At 44.8% G+C, this 19,396-nt stretch overlaps 2 protein-coding genes across 4 annotated transcripts; one reads left to right on the top strand and one right to left on the bottom strand.

The window, feature by feature from the left end:
- Nucleotides 1-1,600: 1,600 nt before the first annotated feature.
- On the top strand, nt 1,601-13,902 carry LOC130109570 (zinc finger protein 37-like). 3 transcript variants are annotated; one of them, XM_056276522.1, is made up of 9 exons: nt 1,601-1,899; nt 2,669-2,871; nt 3,863-3,955; nt 5,624-5,719; nt 6,338-6,448; nt 6,815-6,938; nt 10,492-11,641; nt 11,757-11,809; nt 12,324-13,902. In XM_056276522.1, the coding sequence occupies exons 1-9, from the start codon at nt 1,866-1,868 to the stop codon at nt 13,586-13,588; spliced, it is 3,129 nt and encodes a 1,042-aa protein (XP_056132497.1). In that variant the 5' UTR covers nt 1,601-1,865; the 3' UTR covers nt 13,589-13,902. The 3 variants fall into 3 exon arrangements, with proteins under 3 accessions (XP_056132497.1, XP_056132496.1, XP_056132498.1); XM_056276521.1 differs by having other exon boundaries at nt 12,321-13,902; XM_056276523.1 differs by lacking the exon at nt 2,669-2,871 and having other exon boundaries at nt 12,321-13,902.
- Nucleotides 13,903-13,938: 36 nt separating this feature from the next.
- apex1 (APEX nuclease (multifunctional DNA repair enzyme) 1) lies at nt 13,939-19,183 on the bottom strand. Its single transcript, XM_056276664.1, has 5 exons — nt 18,958-19,183; nt 17,815-17,946; nt 17,271-17,434; nt 16,314-16,506; nt 13,939-15,514 (listed from the first exon to the last, which is right to left on the bottom strand). Exons 2-5 carry the CDS (start codon nt 17,873-17,875, stop codon nt 15,000-15,002), a joined length of 933 nt encoding a protein of 310 aa, XP_056132639.1. The 5' UTR covers nt 17,876-17,946; nt 18,958-19,183; the 3' UTR covers nt 13,939-14,999.
- Nucleotides 19,184-19,396: the final 213 nt, after the last annotated feature.

Raw genomic sequence — 19,396 nt, 5'->3', positions numbered from 1 at the left:
TACCATATACCATGTACCATACCATGTACCATGTACCATACCATGTACCATACCATATACCATGTATCGTACCATGTACCATACCATATACCATATACCATGTACCATACCATATACCATACACCATGTACCATACCATATACCATGCATCATACCATATAACATGTACCATACCATATACCATAAACCATATACCATGTATCATACCATATACCATATACCATGTACCATACCATATACCATACCATATACCATGTATCATACCATGTACCATCTACCATGTATCATATACCATATACCATACCATATACCATGTATCATACCATATACCATATACCATGTACCATACCATATACAATGTACCATGTATCATACCATATACCATGTACCATGTATCATATACCATATACCATATCATATACCATGTACCATACCATATACAATGTATCATACCATATACCATGTACCATACCATATACCATGTATCATACATATACCATATTTAATGTGCTATACCATATACCATGTATCATACCATATACCATGTATCATACCATATACCATATACCATGTACCATATACCATGTATCATACCATGTACCATGTATCATATACCATGTACCATACCATATACAATGTATCATACCATATACCATGTACCATACCATATACCATGTATCATACCATATACCATATACCATATACCATACCATATACCATGTATCATACCATATACCATGTACCATACCATATACCATGTACCATGTACCATACCATATACCATGTATTATGTACCATACCATATACCATACCACGACTCCACAACCCATCATGCCCATATACAATACTGTACACTCCTACTATATTACACTATATCATCTTATACACCAAAATATATTCACCTACCATCCACCTCACAACTACAATTGTACATTTGTGTTGCACAAACATTTGTGTTGCGCATGTGGTTTAAAGAGGCAGTGCACATCATAGATATGTAGGTGGGACATCTTAATCAGAGGGGGCTGTTTACAAAGTGCCATATTTACGTCATGAGTGTCTGTTCCTGCACAAGGGGTGGGTGGGTGGGGGGTAAAGCACTAATCAAACAGAACTTTGGCAGAGAAAGTGTGATGAGGACAGTAAGGGCAGAACAGACAGAGCACAGAGTGTTAAAGGGAGACGGGATTTGGAAGGGATATTAGGAATAAATGGAGAACACGGTGGCTGGCGTGACAGAGGAGGATGCAGAAGACAGGGAGAGATGGAAACGGAGGATGCGCTGTGGCGCCCCCTAACGGAAGCAGCAGAAAGTAGCGGCGGTAGATTAGGAACAAATGGAGAGAACGTGTGGGAAACACAGAGAGGAGTGATATATATTCCTAATAAATACCGATTTTTTTTGTTGATAGAATATTGTTTTGTTTTGTTTTGGAGTTGGTTTTTTGTAGACTAGCGTAAACTAGAGCCCGTTCTGTATTCTCCGGTACGGTGGGTGACCCGGTATCGAAGACGAGCCCCCTAGCGACCGGAAGTAGATTCGTTTTCGCGCATGCGCTAATCGTCTACAGAAATCGCAGAAGAAGCTCGGTACCGGAAGTCGCGTTTGTTAGTGTTCGTTTCGGAGGGTTGGGAAATCTTCCGAGGCGAAATGCAAAATGCCGGCGGTGAACGCGCCCTGTCGGGGAGCGAGCCTTTGCGCGCCCGCTTTAGACGCGCGTCTTTATTGTGTTAGGCTAGGTGGGAGGTGCGCTTAAGCCCCTGCGTCCGCAGCTTCCCTCATAAACTGCTGTTCAATGTCCACCGCGAGTAATACAGCCAGCCAGCTAGCCAGCTAGCTAGCTAACCGTGTGGCCTGCGCCGGGATGGATTTGGTTATTTTCGATGCCGCCTTCCCAGGTAGGTGAACTTTCACACACCGGGGACTGGGGAAACCTACCAAGTATCGTTTGTGCTCCTGGAGCAAGCCACTGGTTACAGCCTGGCTGGGATAACCTAGCCTAGCTGGAGCTAGCTGATATTCATGGAGGAGTTGACTCCTGGCTTGAAGCGAAACTCGGAGCTGTTGTTGTTATATGCGTCATTCCGAAACCACACTATACTTGTAGTCACATGTTGCCGGGTCAAGCTCCTGTCCATCTGTGTGTGGTTTACCTGTTCTCACATGTATGGAGGTAACCACATGTCTCCTCTCACAGTCCGGAGACGTACATGTTGGGTGAATTGGAGAATCTAATTTGCCCGAAAGTGTGACGTGTGTGCGAGTGATTGTGTGTGTGTGTGTGTCCTGCGATGGACTGGCGACCTCTCCGGGGTGCCTCCGTGCCTTCCGCCCAGTGCATGCTGGGATAGACTCCTGCGACCATGACTTGGATTAAGCGGGTGTAGATGATGGATAGGTGGACTTTTGCCAGAGCACAGCCAGAGCTTTCCTCGATTTTAAGCAATAATTGTGGCTTTGAACGTACACCCAGTTTCTTGATTGAGGTTGTATTCGGAACAACACCACCACCACTTGTCATCAAGATGACCTCAAACATGTGACAGTACGGTCACAGTACGATGCTTGGGGTCAGAGCAAGATGAGTAAAATACGAGCAGTTTGGTTAGGATAAATGTAGTAGACATATCACTTTTGTCTTCTAAACTAATTACCACTTTGTTTCAGGCACCGCTCTTCCTCTTTCATCTTTGCGCCTCCTGGTTCCACCTCTGCAGCTTATGACAGCGTCCATGTGGCAGGTTATAAAGCAACAAGATGTGATGAACTACTGGAAAGTGGCAGAGTTTGTGTCTTTGGTGATGGACATGGTTCCAGAGCTTTTGATGTACAAGCACAGGACACAGCTCGATCTCGGGTTGCGAGCCAGGGTGAGTAGTGATAGCAAATAAAATGCATTGTGTAAAATATAGACAGAATGTGTAGAGTATTAATGCTGTGAAGTGTACACAGTAGGGTAGCTAAGGTTTTGGTGTTGTTCTGTATCTTAGTTGCTGATTTTAACTGTTAATGTAGTTGCTGTCGGACCAGGTTCAGCAGCAAAGAAAATAAATTAGGTCAAAGTTTTATACATTATTGTTGATAGAAGATGCATTCTTGTTCATACTAGAATATAGTTCCTTTTGGTTAAAGAAAATTCTCTATTCAGGTGATTTCAGTTGAACATTTGCTAATTTTCAATCCAGAAAATTTACAGTTTTCTTTAATATGGTGGCATGGTGGTCAAGTGGTTAGCACTGTTGCCTCACAGCTAGAAGGTCCTGGGTTTGAACCCCAGGCTGTCCCAGGTCCTTTCTCAGTGGAGTTTGCATGTTCTCCCCGTGTCTGCGTGGATTTCCTCCGGGTGCTCTGGTTTCCCCCCCACCATCAAAGACATGCATGTTAGGGTTAATACTCCTGCCTGTGCCCCTCAATAGGAAAAAGAAGTGAAGTTGGTCCCCGGGTGCTGCAGCTGCCCACTGCTCCTATACAATAGGATGGGTTAAATGCAGAGAACAAATTTCTTAATGACCGAACAGCTGTACCATGACAAAATAAAGTGGCTTTCTTCTTTCTTCTAATATTGCGCTTATGGCTTGTTAAATGGGTGGAAGAAGGATAAACAGTGTACTTTCTTTACCTTGGAGGTAAATGTATTGATCACAGCTATAACAAACTTGAGTAAACAGTAAACAAACACAAAAAAGAAAAAAAATTGATGAAAATAAAAGCTGATGAAGACAGGAGACCCCTGTGCTCACACCATGTATAGTAATGTGACTGCTTGATTTATATACTAGTGACACTGATTATAATGAGCACTTCACAGTCTACTTGTGAGTTACATGTTTGTGTGACGTATGTGCTTTTCCCCCTTCTCAGTATATTTTGGAGTTGTGCCGTAGTGAGCCCCTGGTGGATCCTGAGTTTTTCACATCTCTCCTGGACAAGGTCAAACCATTAACTCCATTAGATGTAAGTTTACATTCCCAAACTGGGTTGATTGTTAATAATGTGGTTGTGTTACATCATGAAACACAATATCTTTTACTGTGCTCTACAAGTACATCCTGGCCCAGCTGACACTTTCTAGCAACTGTTGATCAATCTGAAATTCCTTGGTGGCTAGTGTTTTGGTTAATGTAATAGTCATGGTGCCTTATCAATGAATGAAATCAAATGTTCAGGTTCCAGTTTTATTGACAGCCAGCTAAGTTTACACCTCCATGACTTCTTCTTGGTGGGACGCTCAAAATAAAGACATATGGACATAAACCCAATATTTTAAAGTAGAAAAATCTTGTATGAGGTATCTTATCCGTTTTTAGGGACAAGCCTTAACTTACTGAAAAATTGCCTAAATTGACAGGTAAGTAATTAGAGAATGATCGGTATCACTCTGGACAGAGAGCAAAAAGCAAAGGCTAATAATCACAAATAGATCACATATAGCAGGACTCCATTACCACAGTATTAAAATGTTTAGTATTGCAATCCTGATAAAATCATTTCACTAATGAGAAAACATATAAAATTAAAAGAGTGCACTCAGTAGAGTTCAAATCCCTGCCAGGCATATCTCCCCTTCTCTGGTACTCGGACTTGGTGACAAAACACCCTTTTTTTTGCCTACTGGGAGAAGGGAAAATATGGAGGCACTGTCTGCATATCTCCCCTTCTGTGGTGCTCAGATTTAGGTGAAGAACCAGCTGAGGACTCAGCACTCAGTTGCAATATAAAACAGGGTTTTTCAGGTTTTGAATCGCAGCAACCATGAGAGGTCCCTGATCATACAGTCATAACTGCACAAGAATTACTGGACTGACAGGCCCAGTAGTGTGTGAGATTAGCAGTGGACAGATAGATGCACACACGGACAGGAAAAAAACCAGTGCTTTTCCTGCCATTACTAGAATTTTGCACAGTGCCCAACTCGATTGAATGGGAAATATTGGGGGGGGGGCTTTTATATGCAGCGAAAAAATCTGCCTAATAAAAAACAGTTCCCAGATTCTGAGCGGATAAAAAAATCTAATTTTTGTGATATTACGAAGTTGCAGAAAGCATGATTGAACGACTGACTTCACCTGTTGGTTAAAGTTAAGTTTATCAAAGATAACACCCAGATTTCTGCATTGGGTTTTGATGCAGTAAGAAAGAGAACCTAAGTAAGAGGAGATGTGCTCGCTGGAAGGGTGTGGACCTATGATAATGGCTTCTGATTTATCGGTTCAACTGAGGAATTTTTTGAGAGAGCCAGTTTTTAACACCTGTAAGACAGAATTGAATTTTGACCAGCCCAAATGCAGTATAATACATGGAGGGATTGTTGGGGGATGGAGGGATTGTTGGTATGGATCATGTACACTGGAGAAGTGCTAGCAGGATTCTGACACTTTTTTTAGTCAAGATTTCAGATTATCTCCATACATTAATTTGTCTGCCCAATTTGAAGTTTGAGCTAATTTGTGTTCATTGTGATAGGTGTAGTGGAGTCAAAAATAACCCTTCCACTACGCAGGTGGTAGAAAATGAAATGAGTGATATGGAAATAAGGAAGTGGGTCTGACACATGCACAGATTGATTAGCTGGGTCTTGATTCTGTGCTTAACCCATAATATCTAATCATGTCCATGCCGAAGGTAAGCTACACAGAGGTGGATGGAGTGGAGGCTAATTTTCTTGAGCTGGTCCAGATGTTGCTCAAAGGTCCTGAAGAGAGGGAGCACTTTTTCCTGGTGAGATGACATCACATAACATCCCCACCCCCTTTCTCTCTTATAAAAGTGTCACATGGTTTCACTCTGAGGTATCACTGCACCTAGCAGCATCCTTTTAACCAGAGCAACATGTGAAGTATGTATATGTAGAACATCATAAAGACATTGATGAAAATAAAGGGTATCATGTGGGAAATTTTACTGAACTATTCTGGCTTTGCTAGCGAATACTCTTGCACTTGATCACAGAGTCCCATCCCTTATTCTCACCATTCATTCATATGATGTGGAGGTCATGACTAGATCCGGCTGTTTGATACATATTTCAGTCCATCCTGAAATCAGATAAGGACCACATCGGTCATACTATGTGCATTTGCAACATCATTTATTAATGTCACCAACTGTATGTATAAAGTATACACACACTGACACAAACGCAATACATTTGTACACAAACAAAACACTGTATAAATACAGATTCTCCAACTAACTTTAGAAGCAGAAGACCCAGATGTCCGTATCTTGTGTGTAAATATCTATAAATGCTGTGTGACTACAAATTTGCAAATTGATCTCTCAGAAAATTAAGTCATTTGTTTATTTTGCCTCACCATTTCTTCTGACCTCCAAAAGGAGGTCTTCCCCTCTGAATATGGGCCGCAATATGACAGCGACCTACAGACTCTGTTCTCAGAGTTCCTCTGTCGATTGGCCCAGCTGCTGCCAATCCCTGACCTTGACCAGGTGAGTGCTGACAATGCAGTATTAACATATGTAGAGCAAGGGGACATGTTATTTTAAGTTTTCATTGTATTTAGTTCTCACTGCATATGTTCTAAACTAAAAACTATCCTGATCAGAAAATGTATTTTATGTGGACACAGTTACAGTTTTTCAATACTAAATAGTTATCATGACAGCTATAGGGCACTATTTAACATGACAGTAAGAGTTAGTCAGTATTCAAAAACACCATACATCTTATTTTGAAAGAGATCCTTTTGTGATGTGATCTTATCGCATCATCCAATCAGCATTCATGACCTTAAGTGCCATAAAACCCTGTGAGAGCCACTGGTGGAAGTTGAATATATTTGCGATCTCTCACAGATAGTTTCATGGCTTGGGATTTCGGATGAAGTTTTGGAGGATTGTGTGCATTCAGTCTCTGAGTCTATGCACCTGAAGACTCTGATCCAGCACCACAAACACCTTGGGCATTTGGAGCAACATGGTGCGTGACGCACGGTAACCACCAGCATTCATTAGTTCAGTGTCTATACCCGCTTAATCCAATTTAGGATTGTTGGAGTAGTCTGTAGTTGGTGTAGTCTATTCCAGTAGGTATCAAACACAAGGCAGGAAGACACACACTGGACAGGTCACCAGTCCATTGCAGGCCCAAACACACATTCACCCACACACAAATCACACATATGGGCAATGAAGAGACTCCAATTCACCCAGGATTCACTTCTTTGGATTGTTGGGTTAGGTGCAAAGCACATGGTTAACATCTTGCAGTTAAATAAAATTCCTTGTGTGTTGATGTAGTGACATAAACAAACTGAGCACTTTATTAGAAACATTATACTAATGATGGGTAGGGCCTCCCTTTGCCCTCAAAACAGCCTCAATTCTTCATGGAATGTCTTGAACTATGCTTTTCATGGAATGGATTCCACAAAATGTTGGAAACATTCCTTTGGGATTCTGGTCCATATTGACATGAGTGCATGGTGCAATTCTTGCAGATTTGAAAGCTGCATGCTGTGAATCTCCCCTTCTACCACATCCCAAAGGTGTTCCATTGGATTCAGATCCGGTGACTGGGAAGACCACTGAAGAACATGAAACTCTGTCATGTTCATCAGTTTGAGATGGCTTTTGCTTTGTGACATGGTGCATTATCAGCATGATAATGCACCATGTCACAATGTAAGTAGCCATTAGAAGACGGGAAAATTGGGACTATGAAGGGGTGCACATTGTCAGCAACTATACTCAAATAGGATGTGACTATGAAGGGTTGCACATGGTCACCAACAATACCCAAATAGGATGTGGCATTCAAGTGATGATTAATTGGTATTAACGGGTGGAAAAGGAAGACCACGATGGTAGTATGAAGGAAGCAGAGGCCCAAAAGAGTCCCACCTGTTGTCTGTGACAGAAGTTCTGGTCTCCAAACTTCTGGACAAGGTTATCTCTGGTGAAAGTACAGGCCAGTGGGTGAAAGTGTAAACCCACCATGAAGGTCCAGGTGATAAATCTGCAGAAGTGCATTGGGAGAGTGTACTTGATTGATATTAACGGGCCCAAAGAGGGCCAAGAAAACATTCCCTACACCATTACACAACTGCCATAAGCCTGGACTGTTGACACAGTGCAGCTTGGGTCCATGATTTCATGCTGTTAGTGCCAAATTCTGGCCCTACCATCTGTGCCTCAGCAGAAATTAAGAACAGGCTACATTTTTCCAGTCTTCAACTGTCCAGTTTTGGTGAGCCTGTGCCCACTGCAGCCTCAGCTTTCTGTTCTTGGCTGACAGAAGTGGAACCCGGAGTGGTCTTCTGCTGTTGTAGCCCATATGCCTCAAGGTTCAACGTGTTGTGGATTCTGAGATGCTTTTCTGCTCACCATAACTGTACAGAGTGGGAGTTACCATAGCCTTTCTATCAGCTCTAACCAGTCCGGCCATTCTATGTTGACCTCTCTCATCAGCAAGGCATTTTTGTCCACAGAACTGCCCTCTCACTGGATTTTTTGTTTTTCACATCATTCTGAGTAAACTCTAGACTGTTCATAATAATAATAAATTAAACTAGTATAGTGCTTTTCTAATACTCAAAGTTGCTTTACAATAAATGGGGTGAAACAAGACAACAGACATACAGGGGTGGATGGGAAGGGGGGCCACGAGAGGAAGAAGCGGCAGCCACACACGACGCCGGCAGTACTCTCCGACCCAGACAGACACAAAAGGGAAAGAAAAACAAACATCATAAATCAAATAAATCACAGATGAAGTCTGAAGAGGTGAGTCCTGATTAAAACTGTTGTGTGTGAACGTCCCAGGAGAGCAGCAGTAACAGAAATACTCAGACCAGCCTGTCTGGAGTCAACAATTATGCCATGGTCAAAATCACAGATCACATTTTTCCCCCATTCTGGTGGTGAACATTAACAGCTGCCACATGATTGGCTGATTGGATAATTGCATGAGGAAGTAGGTGTACGTGTGTTCCTAATAAAGTGCTCGGCGAGTTTATATTTAGTGACGATTTGAAGCATAGGTTTAAAAAAAGTAACAGATTGCCTTTAGGAGAGATGGCAGTGGTGTTTTTAACTAGATAGTTTAGCACAATCTTGGAAAGTGAGAGGATGCCTGAGGAGTGGAGAAGAAGCATACTGGTACCAATTTTCAAGAATAAGGGTGATGTGCAGAACTGTAGCAACTGCAGAGGTATAAAGTTGATCAGCCACAGCATGAAGATATGGGAAAGAGTAATAGAAGCTAGGTTAAGAGGAGGAGAGGTGACGATTAGTGAGCAGCAGTATGGTTTCATGCCACGAAAGAGCACCACAGATGTGATGTTTGCTTTGAGAATGTTGATGGAGAAGGTCAGAAGGAGTTACATTGTGTCTTTGTGGTGTGGTATTGTATGACGAAGTTGGGAGTGACAAGAGAAGTATGTAGGAGTGGTGCAGGATATGGATGAGGGCAGTGCGACAGTGGTGAGGTGTGTTCAAGGTGGAGGTGGGATTACATCGAGGATCGGCTCTGAGCCCTTTCTTGTTAGCAATGGGCATGATGATAATGGACAGGCTGACAAACGAGATCAGGCAGGAGTCTCCCTGTACTATGATGTTGGCAGATGACATTGTGATCTGTAGTGAGAGTAGGATGCTGGTTGAGGAGAGCCTAGAGGTGGAGGTATGCACTGGAGAGAAGAGGACTGAAAGTCAGTAGGAGCAAGACGGAATACATTTGCGTGAATGAGAGGGAGGACGGTGGAATGGTGAGGATGCAAGGAGTGGAGGTGACGAAGGCATATGAGTTTAAATACTTGGGGTCAACTGTCCAAAGTAACGGGGAGTGCAGAAGAGAGGTGAAGAAGAGAGTGCAGGCAGGGTGGAGTGGGTGGAGAAGAGTGTCAGGAGTGATTTGTGACAGAAGGGTTAAAGGGAAGGTTTACAAGATGGTAGAGAGACCAGCTATGTTGTATGGTTTGGAGACAGGGGCACTGATGAAAAGACAGGAGGTGGAGCTGGAGGTGGCAGTGTTGACGATGATAAGATTTTCATTGGGAGTGATGAAGAAGAACAGGATTAGGAACCAGTATATTAGAGTGACCGCTGAGGTTGGACGGTTTGGAGACAAAACAAGAGAGGCAAGATTGAGATGGTTTGGACATGTGTGGAGGAGAGATGCTGGGTATATTGGCAGAAGGATGCTGAATATGGAGCTGCCAGGGAAGAGGAGAAGAGGAAGGCCAGAAAGGAGGATTATGGATGTGGTGAGGAAGGACATGCAGGTGGCTGGTGTGGCAGAGGACAGGAAGAGATGGTAACGGATGATCCGCTGTGGCGACCCCTAACAGGAGCAGCTGAAAGTAGTAATAGTAGATTAGTAATTCAATACACAGTCAGATATTATGGTAATAACCAGTACTGTGTTATTAGCCTCTTTAATGAAGGTTTTAAGGTTTTGCTGCTCTCTTGCTGAAATCATGATCCCATCATTTTTTTTCTTCTGTTCTTTTTTTTTTTTTTTTTTTGTCCAGTCCCTCCTTCCTCTATGGGTGACTCCATATTGTCCTCCTTGTCTGCGACTCATCCTAGTCGAATGGCCGGGACAACAGAACAGCCCAGCTGCGACAGCCAATCAGATCCATTGCATGGTCTTGGGGATGACCCGCAGGCTGTTTCATTCGTGGACGACGTGGCGGTGGAGGTCGTCGCGGTGACGGACTATGCAGAGGTTGAACTGGGGATGAGCACAGAGGTGCAGGTAGTGACAGAAGGTGGAGACTTTGAAGAAGTAGTTGTTGAAGTGATGCCCGAAGAATCCGTGGAAATACTTCCTGAGGAAACGAAGGGAGAGGAAGTGGGCAGAGCCACAGAGGAAAAGACACAGGAGCGTCCCAACAGCGTTCAGCTGAACCTTGTCGTTCCTGAGAAAACTAATCATGGCCCAGTGTCAATCCAGCACAAATCGCTGTCCGGACCTCTAGACTGCCCAGACTGCGGGAAGAGATTCAAATTCGCCTCTTCCCTGATCGCCCATAGGGTCATCCACACGGGTGAACGGCCTCACCAGTGTAATGAGTGTGGCCGCTGCTTCTCCTTCAGGCAGTCCATGGACAGACACAAACATACGCACAAGGCCGGACGGAAGTACGACTGCACAATCTGTGGTGAGGACTTCCCATCCCTGTCAGATTGCACAGAACACAAGCAGAGACACATGGTGGATGGTGCGTTCGCATGCCCACAGTGTAATAAAACCTTTAGCTGGGAGGTGGCCCTCATAAGACACCTAAACACCCACACAGACGATGCCAACTCTGGTGAACCCACGGGCAGTCTGCAAGCCCAACAAGAGGAGGTTGCAAGTGAACAAAATGTTGAAGAGCAGGTTGTCGCACTTGCCGAAACTAACCGCCAAGCGACAGCAGTGGAAAAGGAAGACCACGATGGTAGTACGAAAGAAGCAGAGGCCCAAAAGAGTCACCACCCATCCTCTGTGACAGAAGTTCTGGTCCCCAAACTTCTTGACGAGGTCATTTCTCTGGTGAAGGTGCGCGCCAGCGGGCGAAAGCGCAAACCCACAATGAAGGTCCAGGTGATAAATCTGCAGAAGCGCATCGGGAGAGTTTCCTCTCCGAAGAGAAAGCGGGAGGTTGCCGTGGAGAAACCGGTGGCTTTCAACAGGTGAAGACATTCTGCGCTATTAACTTCTTTTTACTTTGGTTTATAGAACATTACTTTCATGCCACGAGTGGTTTCATTCACTTTAAAAACTTTACTTTGTCTTTCTGTCCAACAGTGCAGAACACTCCTATGGAACACTGTTGAGTTCAGCTAAGGACAGCGATAAAGGTAAGGCTCTAGAGACCCTTATTTTAATGCATGACTGAGCTGTGGAGTGTGAAAAATACTTATTCGAACCTCAAAACTAAAAAAAACAGACTTCATGATTTTATTTGCGTTCCAAGAGACTTGTTATTTTAGTTGCAATGTCATTATTTTATAGTTGATGTCTAGATATAATCAGATGTCTAACTTAGCTGACTATTTTTATTATTGCGCTAAATTAAATGATCTGTTTGTTTTCAAATTGTACTGTCATGTTTCTCACACTTTCTCTGTTATTCCATTTCCTGCATCCATTTCCTTTATCAAGTCATTTGATTCTGTTTTTGACTAGTTTATGTTCTCATTTAATGCCAACTCTGTTATCTTTGCTTCTCATGACAGGCCTGAGAGATGCAAGTGATCCGTGTAGGATCACTTGCATCTCTCAGGCCTGTCATTGTATCTATTGGCGTTTTAGACTCCTGTTTCTATTTCATCACCGAAGCTGAAAAAAACTACCATTTTTTTTCCCCAGAAGACTTTGTGTTGGAAGGATCTTCAGCTGGCTTCTCCTGCCCTAAGTGCACCTTCAGCCACACAGATCAGGTGGAGTTGCAACGGCATGTTGACCAAGAGCATGCCGATGACGCAGAGGAGGTCACATCTGCTCCACCTCTGGCCAATCATGATGGCCGCTTCAGCTGCCCGGACTGCGAGAAGAGCTTCAAGTTCCAGTCCCTGCTGAAAGCCCACCGCCGCATCCACACGGGTGAGCAGCCTTACCTGTGTTCCCAGTGTGGGCGGCGCTTTTCATTCAAGCAGTCACTGGAGCGGCACAAGCACACACACAAGGATGGCCGCAAGTATGAGTGCCTAATTTGCGGGAAGTTCTTCAAGTCGCTGGCAGCCCAGAGGGAGCACAAGAGCATCCACATGGAGAACGGAGAGTACCTGTGTTCTAAGTGTGGCCGGGCGTTCGCCTGGAAGTCGGCACTGGTGAGGCACCTGAAGACCCACGGGGATGAGGCGGACAAGGCGGTGCGTCCTCACCGGTGCCCCCACTGCGACCTGGGCTTCAGCAGCATCACCTACCTCAACAGGCACCTCCAGACCCACGGAGAGGAACGGCTACACACCTGCAACTGTGGGAAGAGCTTCCCCTACAAGGCAGCACTCACTGCCCACGAGCGCACCCACCGGAAGGAGCGTCCGCACCAGTGTGCTCAGTGTGGCAAAGGGTTCCTGTACAAGGGCGGCCTGCTGAGCCACATGAAGATCCACTCGTCAGACATGCCCTTCATGTGCTCTTTCTGTGGCAAGAGCTTCAAGAGGGAACGCAACATGAAGAAGCACGAGCGCTGCCACACCCGAGAAAACGTCTTCAGTTGCACGCAGTGCGACAAAAGCTTTGTCTACAAGGCCACGCTGATCAGACACGAGCTGACGCACTCCGGCGAGAGGCCGTTTCTCTGCTCCGACTGCGGAAAGGGTTTCTTCTCACACGCCGAGCTCCTGAAACACGAGCGCTTCCACACGGGACACAAACCCTTCCAGTGCCCCCACTGCGGGAAGAGGTTCACCCAGTCCTGCTACCTAACCATCCACCTGCGCTACCACACCGGCGTCCGGCCATACTCCTGCACGGAGTGCGACAAGAGCTTCCTCAGCGCCAACCGGCTTAAGAGGCACCAGCGGACACACACGGGGGAGAAACCCTACCTCTGTGGAGAATGTGGGAAGGGTTTCAAGCAGTCGTATCATCTCAAAATGCACCAGCGAACACACGCTATTACGTTTACATAGGAAACAGGAAGATGTTCCCTTGGTGAATTGTTGCTATTTAGGTCGACATTAAAAGGGCAGTATTCTAGATTCAAGTTCACACAGGGGCAGCTACGGAGCTCATGTGGCAACTAAACAATCTCACCAACCTAATACAATTACTTGGACTAAGAATGGTGCCATTTACTGAATTTTTCTGATTTTTTTTTTTTTTTTTTTTGCTGATGTGTAGTTGATTTGGCAGTTTCCACGAGCTTTGTGTTGCAAATTAAAAACAGCATTGGCTAACATCACCGAAGAATTCTGACGATTCATTTCCAGTTATAAAGGCAGTACTGACATCAGAGCTTCAGAATAATGAATAAACGGTGTTTTAAGAAATCTAGTTTTTTTTATTGAGAAGTATGGAGGAAACGAACAACAGCATTTGGAGGGCAAAAAACAAGAGCATTCATTTATAAAAGGGCATACAAGCTTACAACAACCCGTTGTGAAAGGAAAATGTACAAATTAGTATTGCAGTAACAGCTTAATTTCTAATGAGCGCAGACACCTTCATACTCTGGTTGGTCGTGACGTTCGGAGAGCAGTTTCATGGTTGAGGGAAATGTCGCCATACTGGAGGATGTGACATCATCACCTCCCCAACCTAAAATGTGTAAATCCTCTGCAGTGCCATGACTTTTGGGAATATGTTCCCGAGAGGAAAAGGTGATGTTACAGGTTTGCTGTTGTTGCTTGGTCAAACATGGCAGCCTGTAACGGCTGCAAACATTTTGTGACACAAAACCACAATCCCAGCTGACAAATTTTAGCTTGTAGTCACTGGATCTCTTTAAGATTTAGTGTTGTTTCCCGTTTACAGTGTTGCCCAAATGATCGGCGTCTATAGCTTAATGTTAAGTGATCACTTCTTGTCTATTTCAGAAAGATGACGTGTGAATTATGGCAGTGTCCTGATTTGATTTTCCTATGACCTTGAGTTGGCTGATTATCAAGTGTCCATTAAAGCCACAAACAGAAAAAGACAAAAATCTACACAGCTGATCCGCTACTACTACTTCCTGCATCTACTGAAGCAGTGAACATGAGTGGGCCATTCATCCGACAACTGACACTTTTTCTTTTTAAACCTTAGTGATGTATCACTGAAACACATCCGGGTTAGTTTTAACGAGTCGGAGAATGACAGCACCACTAACATACAGTGAAGACAAATAAGGCAACAGCCTCACTCTAAATATGAACCTTAAACCAGTAGGCCAACGTTCTATAATGATGCATCATGAAACACCAAGAAGTACGTAGGCTTTCATTTCAACCAAACTTAACCAGGTGATTTCACTCACTCATTCTGTCTCTGGTTGACGGTTTGGTTGGAATGAATACCTGCATCCTTATGGCACACGGTACTTAGGCATCAGATACTAGTCTACACCGCTATGTGCAGAGTAACGGGACAGTGGTCGCTTCCCAGTGCCTTGTTGCGGATCTTGCTGTCACACAGACCTGGCACCAGGCCGGCCGACAGCAGGAAGTAGTCAAGCCGCCAACCCACGTTCTTGGCGCGGGCGTTCATCATGTAGGTCCAGAAGGTGTACGCGTTGGCCTGCTCAGGGTAGAGATGGCGGAAGCTGTCGGTGAAACCGGCTGCCAGCAGCTGGCTGAAGCCCTCGCGCTCCTCGGCGGTGAAGCCGGCGTTCTTCTTGTTCCCCTTGGAGTTCTTGAGGTCGATCTCCTCGTGGGCCACGTTCAGGTCGCCGCACAGCACCAGCGGCTTGCGCTTGTCCAGCTCGCTCAGGTAGGCGCGGAAATCCACGTCCCAGGTTTTGCGGTAGTCCAGGCGCACCAGGCCTCGCCCAGCATTGGGCACATAGGCCGTGACCAGGAAGAAGGCGGGGAACTCTGCGGTGATGACTCGGCCCTCCTTGTCATGTTCCTCTTTGCCTGTTGGGTTTGGTAGAGACAGCTGAGTAACACAGAGACAAGCTGGCCATTTTTTAGGAGCTCTTTAGATCTGGAAGCATAAAATTAATTTACAAATACCGATTGATAATTTGGTGGTAGATCACTCGCCTTCTGTCAATCTCGCTCCAATTTATTCATCAGACATTTATATGTTAGTGTACGCCTGCAAATGCAGAATGACAACTAAAAAAATACTGCATTTGTCAGAAAGAAAAAAAAAATTCTGAATTTCTTAAACTGTTACAGATGTCTATTAAGAGCAGATAAAAGAGCTGTCAATAATGAAAATACAGTTTTCATTTCATGTGACCTTTAATAATTACTAATACTTTGAACTTTTTGACATCACTATTGAAAATGTGGCTGAGACATGCATGTGGTTACGCCAATGTCCCAAAATCTTTTTTAGTCTCTAAATCCACTTTCCTCACTTAATTCCAGACTTTCCTCACATAATTTTTGACTCTCGTGATCTGTTAGTATTTAATCTGCTGTATGCTGTTAGACGTTAGGTAATGTGACAAATACTAACAGAGCCATATCACCTCAACGTGGTTTGATTACCCAACAAACATACTGATATATGGCATTCAAATTAACTGCATAAAATGTGTAGATGTAAGTTGCAGGCTAAACAGTGCTATTTTACAAACATTGTGCCATTTCCACACTTTGACACCAAGAAGGGATCGCCTTCACTTTCCCCAGTTTTAAGACTTTGAAGATTGTGTCGAATTTTGATAGTTGAACCATATTAAAGGGTCACCCGTCCACTCACCGATGCCGTATGTGATGTTGACGGGCTCCGTTTTACAGAGCATGGCCACGCCGCTGTAGCCCTCCTTTTCCTCTGAGCCGGCCCAGTACTTGTGTGGGTACTCCTCCATGGAGGTGATCTCGGCGGGTAGCGCCTTCTCAGCACACTTGGTCTCCTGCAGGCACAAAACATCTGGAGCCTCCTCACGAACCCACTGAGAAGGAGAAACACAATACCTTAATGTATAAAGCTCCAACTTCACAGACTGCCATTCACACTAGAGACCATTTTTCATCAAGACTTTAACCTGCTGGCTCATTGTTTCATCTGACCCTCTGTTAAAACCCAAAGATTAATTTTTATTTCCTTGGTTCGTGGTCACAGCAATTGCATATGAAACCGATTGCTGGTTTCGGTCGTTATGCCACTGTATTGTTTATGAGGGTGGGGACACCTGCAGCCAGCTGAGACTGAAGCGGTCACTTAGATGAGTGATGAAACGTTTCTCTCACTAAGCTTTGTGTCCACATGAACTGATTCACCTTTCTCGGATTCTTATTGGTTCATTTTTATCATGGAAACGAGGTTTTGAACAAATGTAGTTCATCATAACTTCTGGCATTGAAATGAAAACTGCTGAAGACCCTTGAAGGGATAGCCACATCCAAACTACAAAACAAATATTCCTCTAAGTGGAATCAATAGAACTATAAGAGAATGTTAAGAAACTAGTTGCTGATGGCTATGGTAGAAACACTGGCATTTTAGAGGATTGACAAGGCAACAATGTCACTTCCTCCAATCTACCCTTTTTTAGTTTATTGTGAACATTTTGACACCACACAGAATTCATATTATCACATAAACACATTTCCTCCAAAATGGCACCCTCGATCCAAACACTCAGTACAGAGTCTATGATGTAAACTTGTATTTACAACTTAGGTCTTGTAAAATTTCTGTTCCCTTCAAACTCACATCTAGGCCTTTCTTCTTCACCCACGCCCTGAGACCATCCACATTCCAGGACGTGATCTTCATGTTGGCGGCTTGTCCATCTTTGCTGGTCATTATATCTGGAGGGTCTTCGTACATTATGGGAGCCTCTGGTTCTTTCCCCTTCTTCCCTTTCTTCGCAGCAGCTGCAAGCGGAGGAGAATGTGAGGTCAAAAGTCATGAAACAAGCCGACCAGATGTCCTGAGCACTTAAAAAAAACATTTTAAATCCTTTAAATCAAAGTGCTGAAAGAAAGCAAAACAAATGGCAACCATTAACTTTTGGGAAAATCTAGCATTATCTGAAGGTGACCAAGTTCATTAAAATGAAAATGTTCATTTCAACTCCCACTTTTCAGGCTGTGGGGACTGAACGCAGGAGCACAGGGACTTTGTAGTTGCCAGAATTTGATGTTTGCTTTAAAACTGTTCAATTTTGCAACAACATTGTCAAAACGAAGGACGAGTTATTAAATTTCCCCTTTCCATGTTGAATATCTGAGTGTGTGTGTGTGTGTGACTGTACCAGTGCCATTGTCCTGGTCCCCATCAGCAGCCTCGGCCCCTTCCTTCTTTCCTCTCTTCATACCTGAGGTTGATCTGCAACCAAACACACTCTGCAGACACACGACACGCACGCGTAGCAAGGCGCGCGCCGCTGGGAGAACAAAGGGAAGAGGTGAAGTGAAGTGAAGACTCGATGCGACGAAAAGCATGAATGGCAAAGTGTCCGCTGTCTGCTCAGGGGCAAAGGACGTTAGCATTTCTTTTGGTTCAGTTGTTACAAGTTAAAAAAGAGGAATGAGTATGAGCTTTAGGAGTTTGCAACGTGTATGCAAAATATCAGAATTGCACCTAAATAGTTGTATATGTATGTTAAAAGCAGTATGGTATGACGTTAACAATGCAAACACGTTGGGGCCACAAGAAGTCTGCAGAATGTCCTAATGGCTGAACTTTATATATACCAACGCATACGTCTAGGTATGGTAGCTTTAACGAACGTTTTTTTTTTTCTTATGCGAAGTCAAGAACTGGGAGAGCCACGTTAGACACAACAGGAAACGATCAGATCAAATCAAATCAAATCAAAATGTCTTTATTTCCAACATGCAAAACAAAAGGAAACGTGGCCAAGCACAAATAAAAGCAGAAGAATCCAACAAATGCACCACGGGAAAGGGGAGCGGGAGGAAGTTGCTACTTATAAATGATATTGTAACGTGCACGGATCTTCTTATCCGTGCACGTTACAATATACAAATATGATCGCTTTCTTTTTAGGAATCTCCGCGTCCCGGGAGCATCTTGTGCAACAACCAACGCGCACTTTAAAAGCTCGCCGGGACGCAGAAAGCAGCCGCCGCCGCCGACATCGCGCAGGTTGCTAAGCGCTAGCTAGCACTAGCTAGCAGGTTGCTAAGCGCTAGCTAGCTCTAGCTAGCACTACCTAGCAGGTTGCTAAGCTCTGGCTAGCACTAGCTAGCAGGTTGCTAAGCGCTAGCTAGCACGCTGCGCTGCCCGTTAGCAGCTCTTCAGCGGCGTGACAAAGGGAGGAGGACGGCCTCTCTCGACGGAAATTAACGTCACCGCCGCAAAGAAGGTCCTGCTAAACAAACCGCGCCACTTCCACGCCAGAACAGACGTTAATAACGAGATCAGCGCTTACTTGGACCTCCAGCGAGATGAGATGCAAAACCCACACGCAAATGTCTTCCTGTCAGTCACTCCCCCCAGCCACGCGACGCTCGGCTGGGCTAACGGACGTCTCGAGTCGCCCACTTCCGGGCTCGCGCGCGCGCGCTACCTTTAGGGCGCTCGAGCGCTTTCCGGGCAACGCGCGTAGTAAAACCCCCCACGCGGGGACGCCTCGCGCCCCCTCGACGGTCGCCATCTCGGCTCGCGTAGCGGAAGGGGAGGGGGGGAGAGACCGCGAGCCTCCTCCTGTCGAGCGCGTGGAAATGGCAGCCGAGGAAGGTGGTGTTATTTTCTCTATTAGATGCGAGGAAATGGAGAAAGGAGGCAGGGAGCGGACGTGCAAAAGGAAAGATAAGAGTTCAGACGAGGAGCCCGAGGAGAGTTGGAGCTGATGCGACGCCCCCCCCTTT

The sequence above is a fragment of the Lampris incognitus genome, chromosome 3 (assembly GCF_029633865.1).
Source record: "Lampris incognitus isolate fLamInc1 chromosome 3, fLamInc1.hap2, whole genome shotgun sequence".
Taxonomy (NCBI): domain Eukaryota; kingdom Metazoa; phylum Chordata; class Actinopteri; order Lampriformes; family Lampridae; genus Lampris; species Lampris incognitus.
The sequence above is the reverse complement of the archived record's forward strand: the minus strand, read 5'-3'. Positions and strand labels throughout refer to the sequence as shown.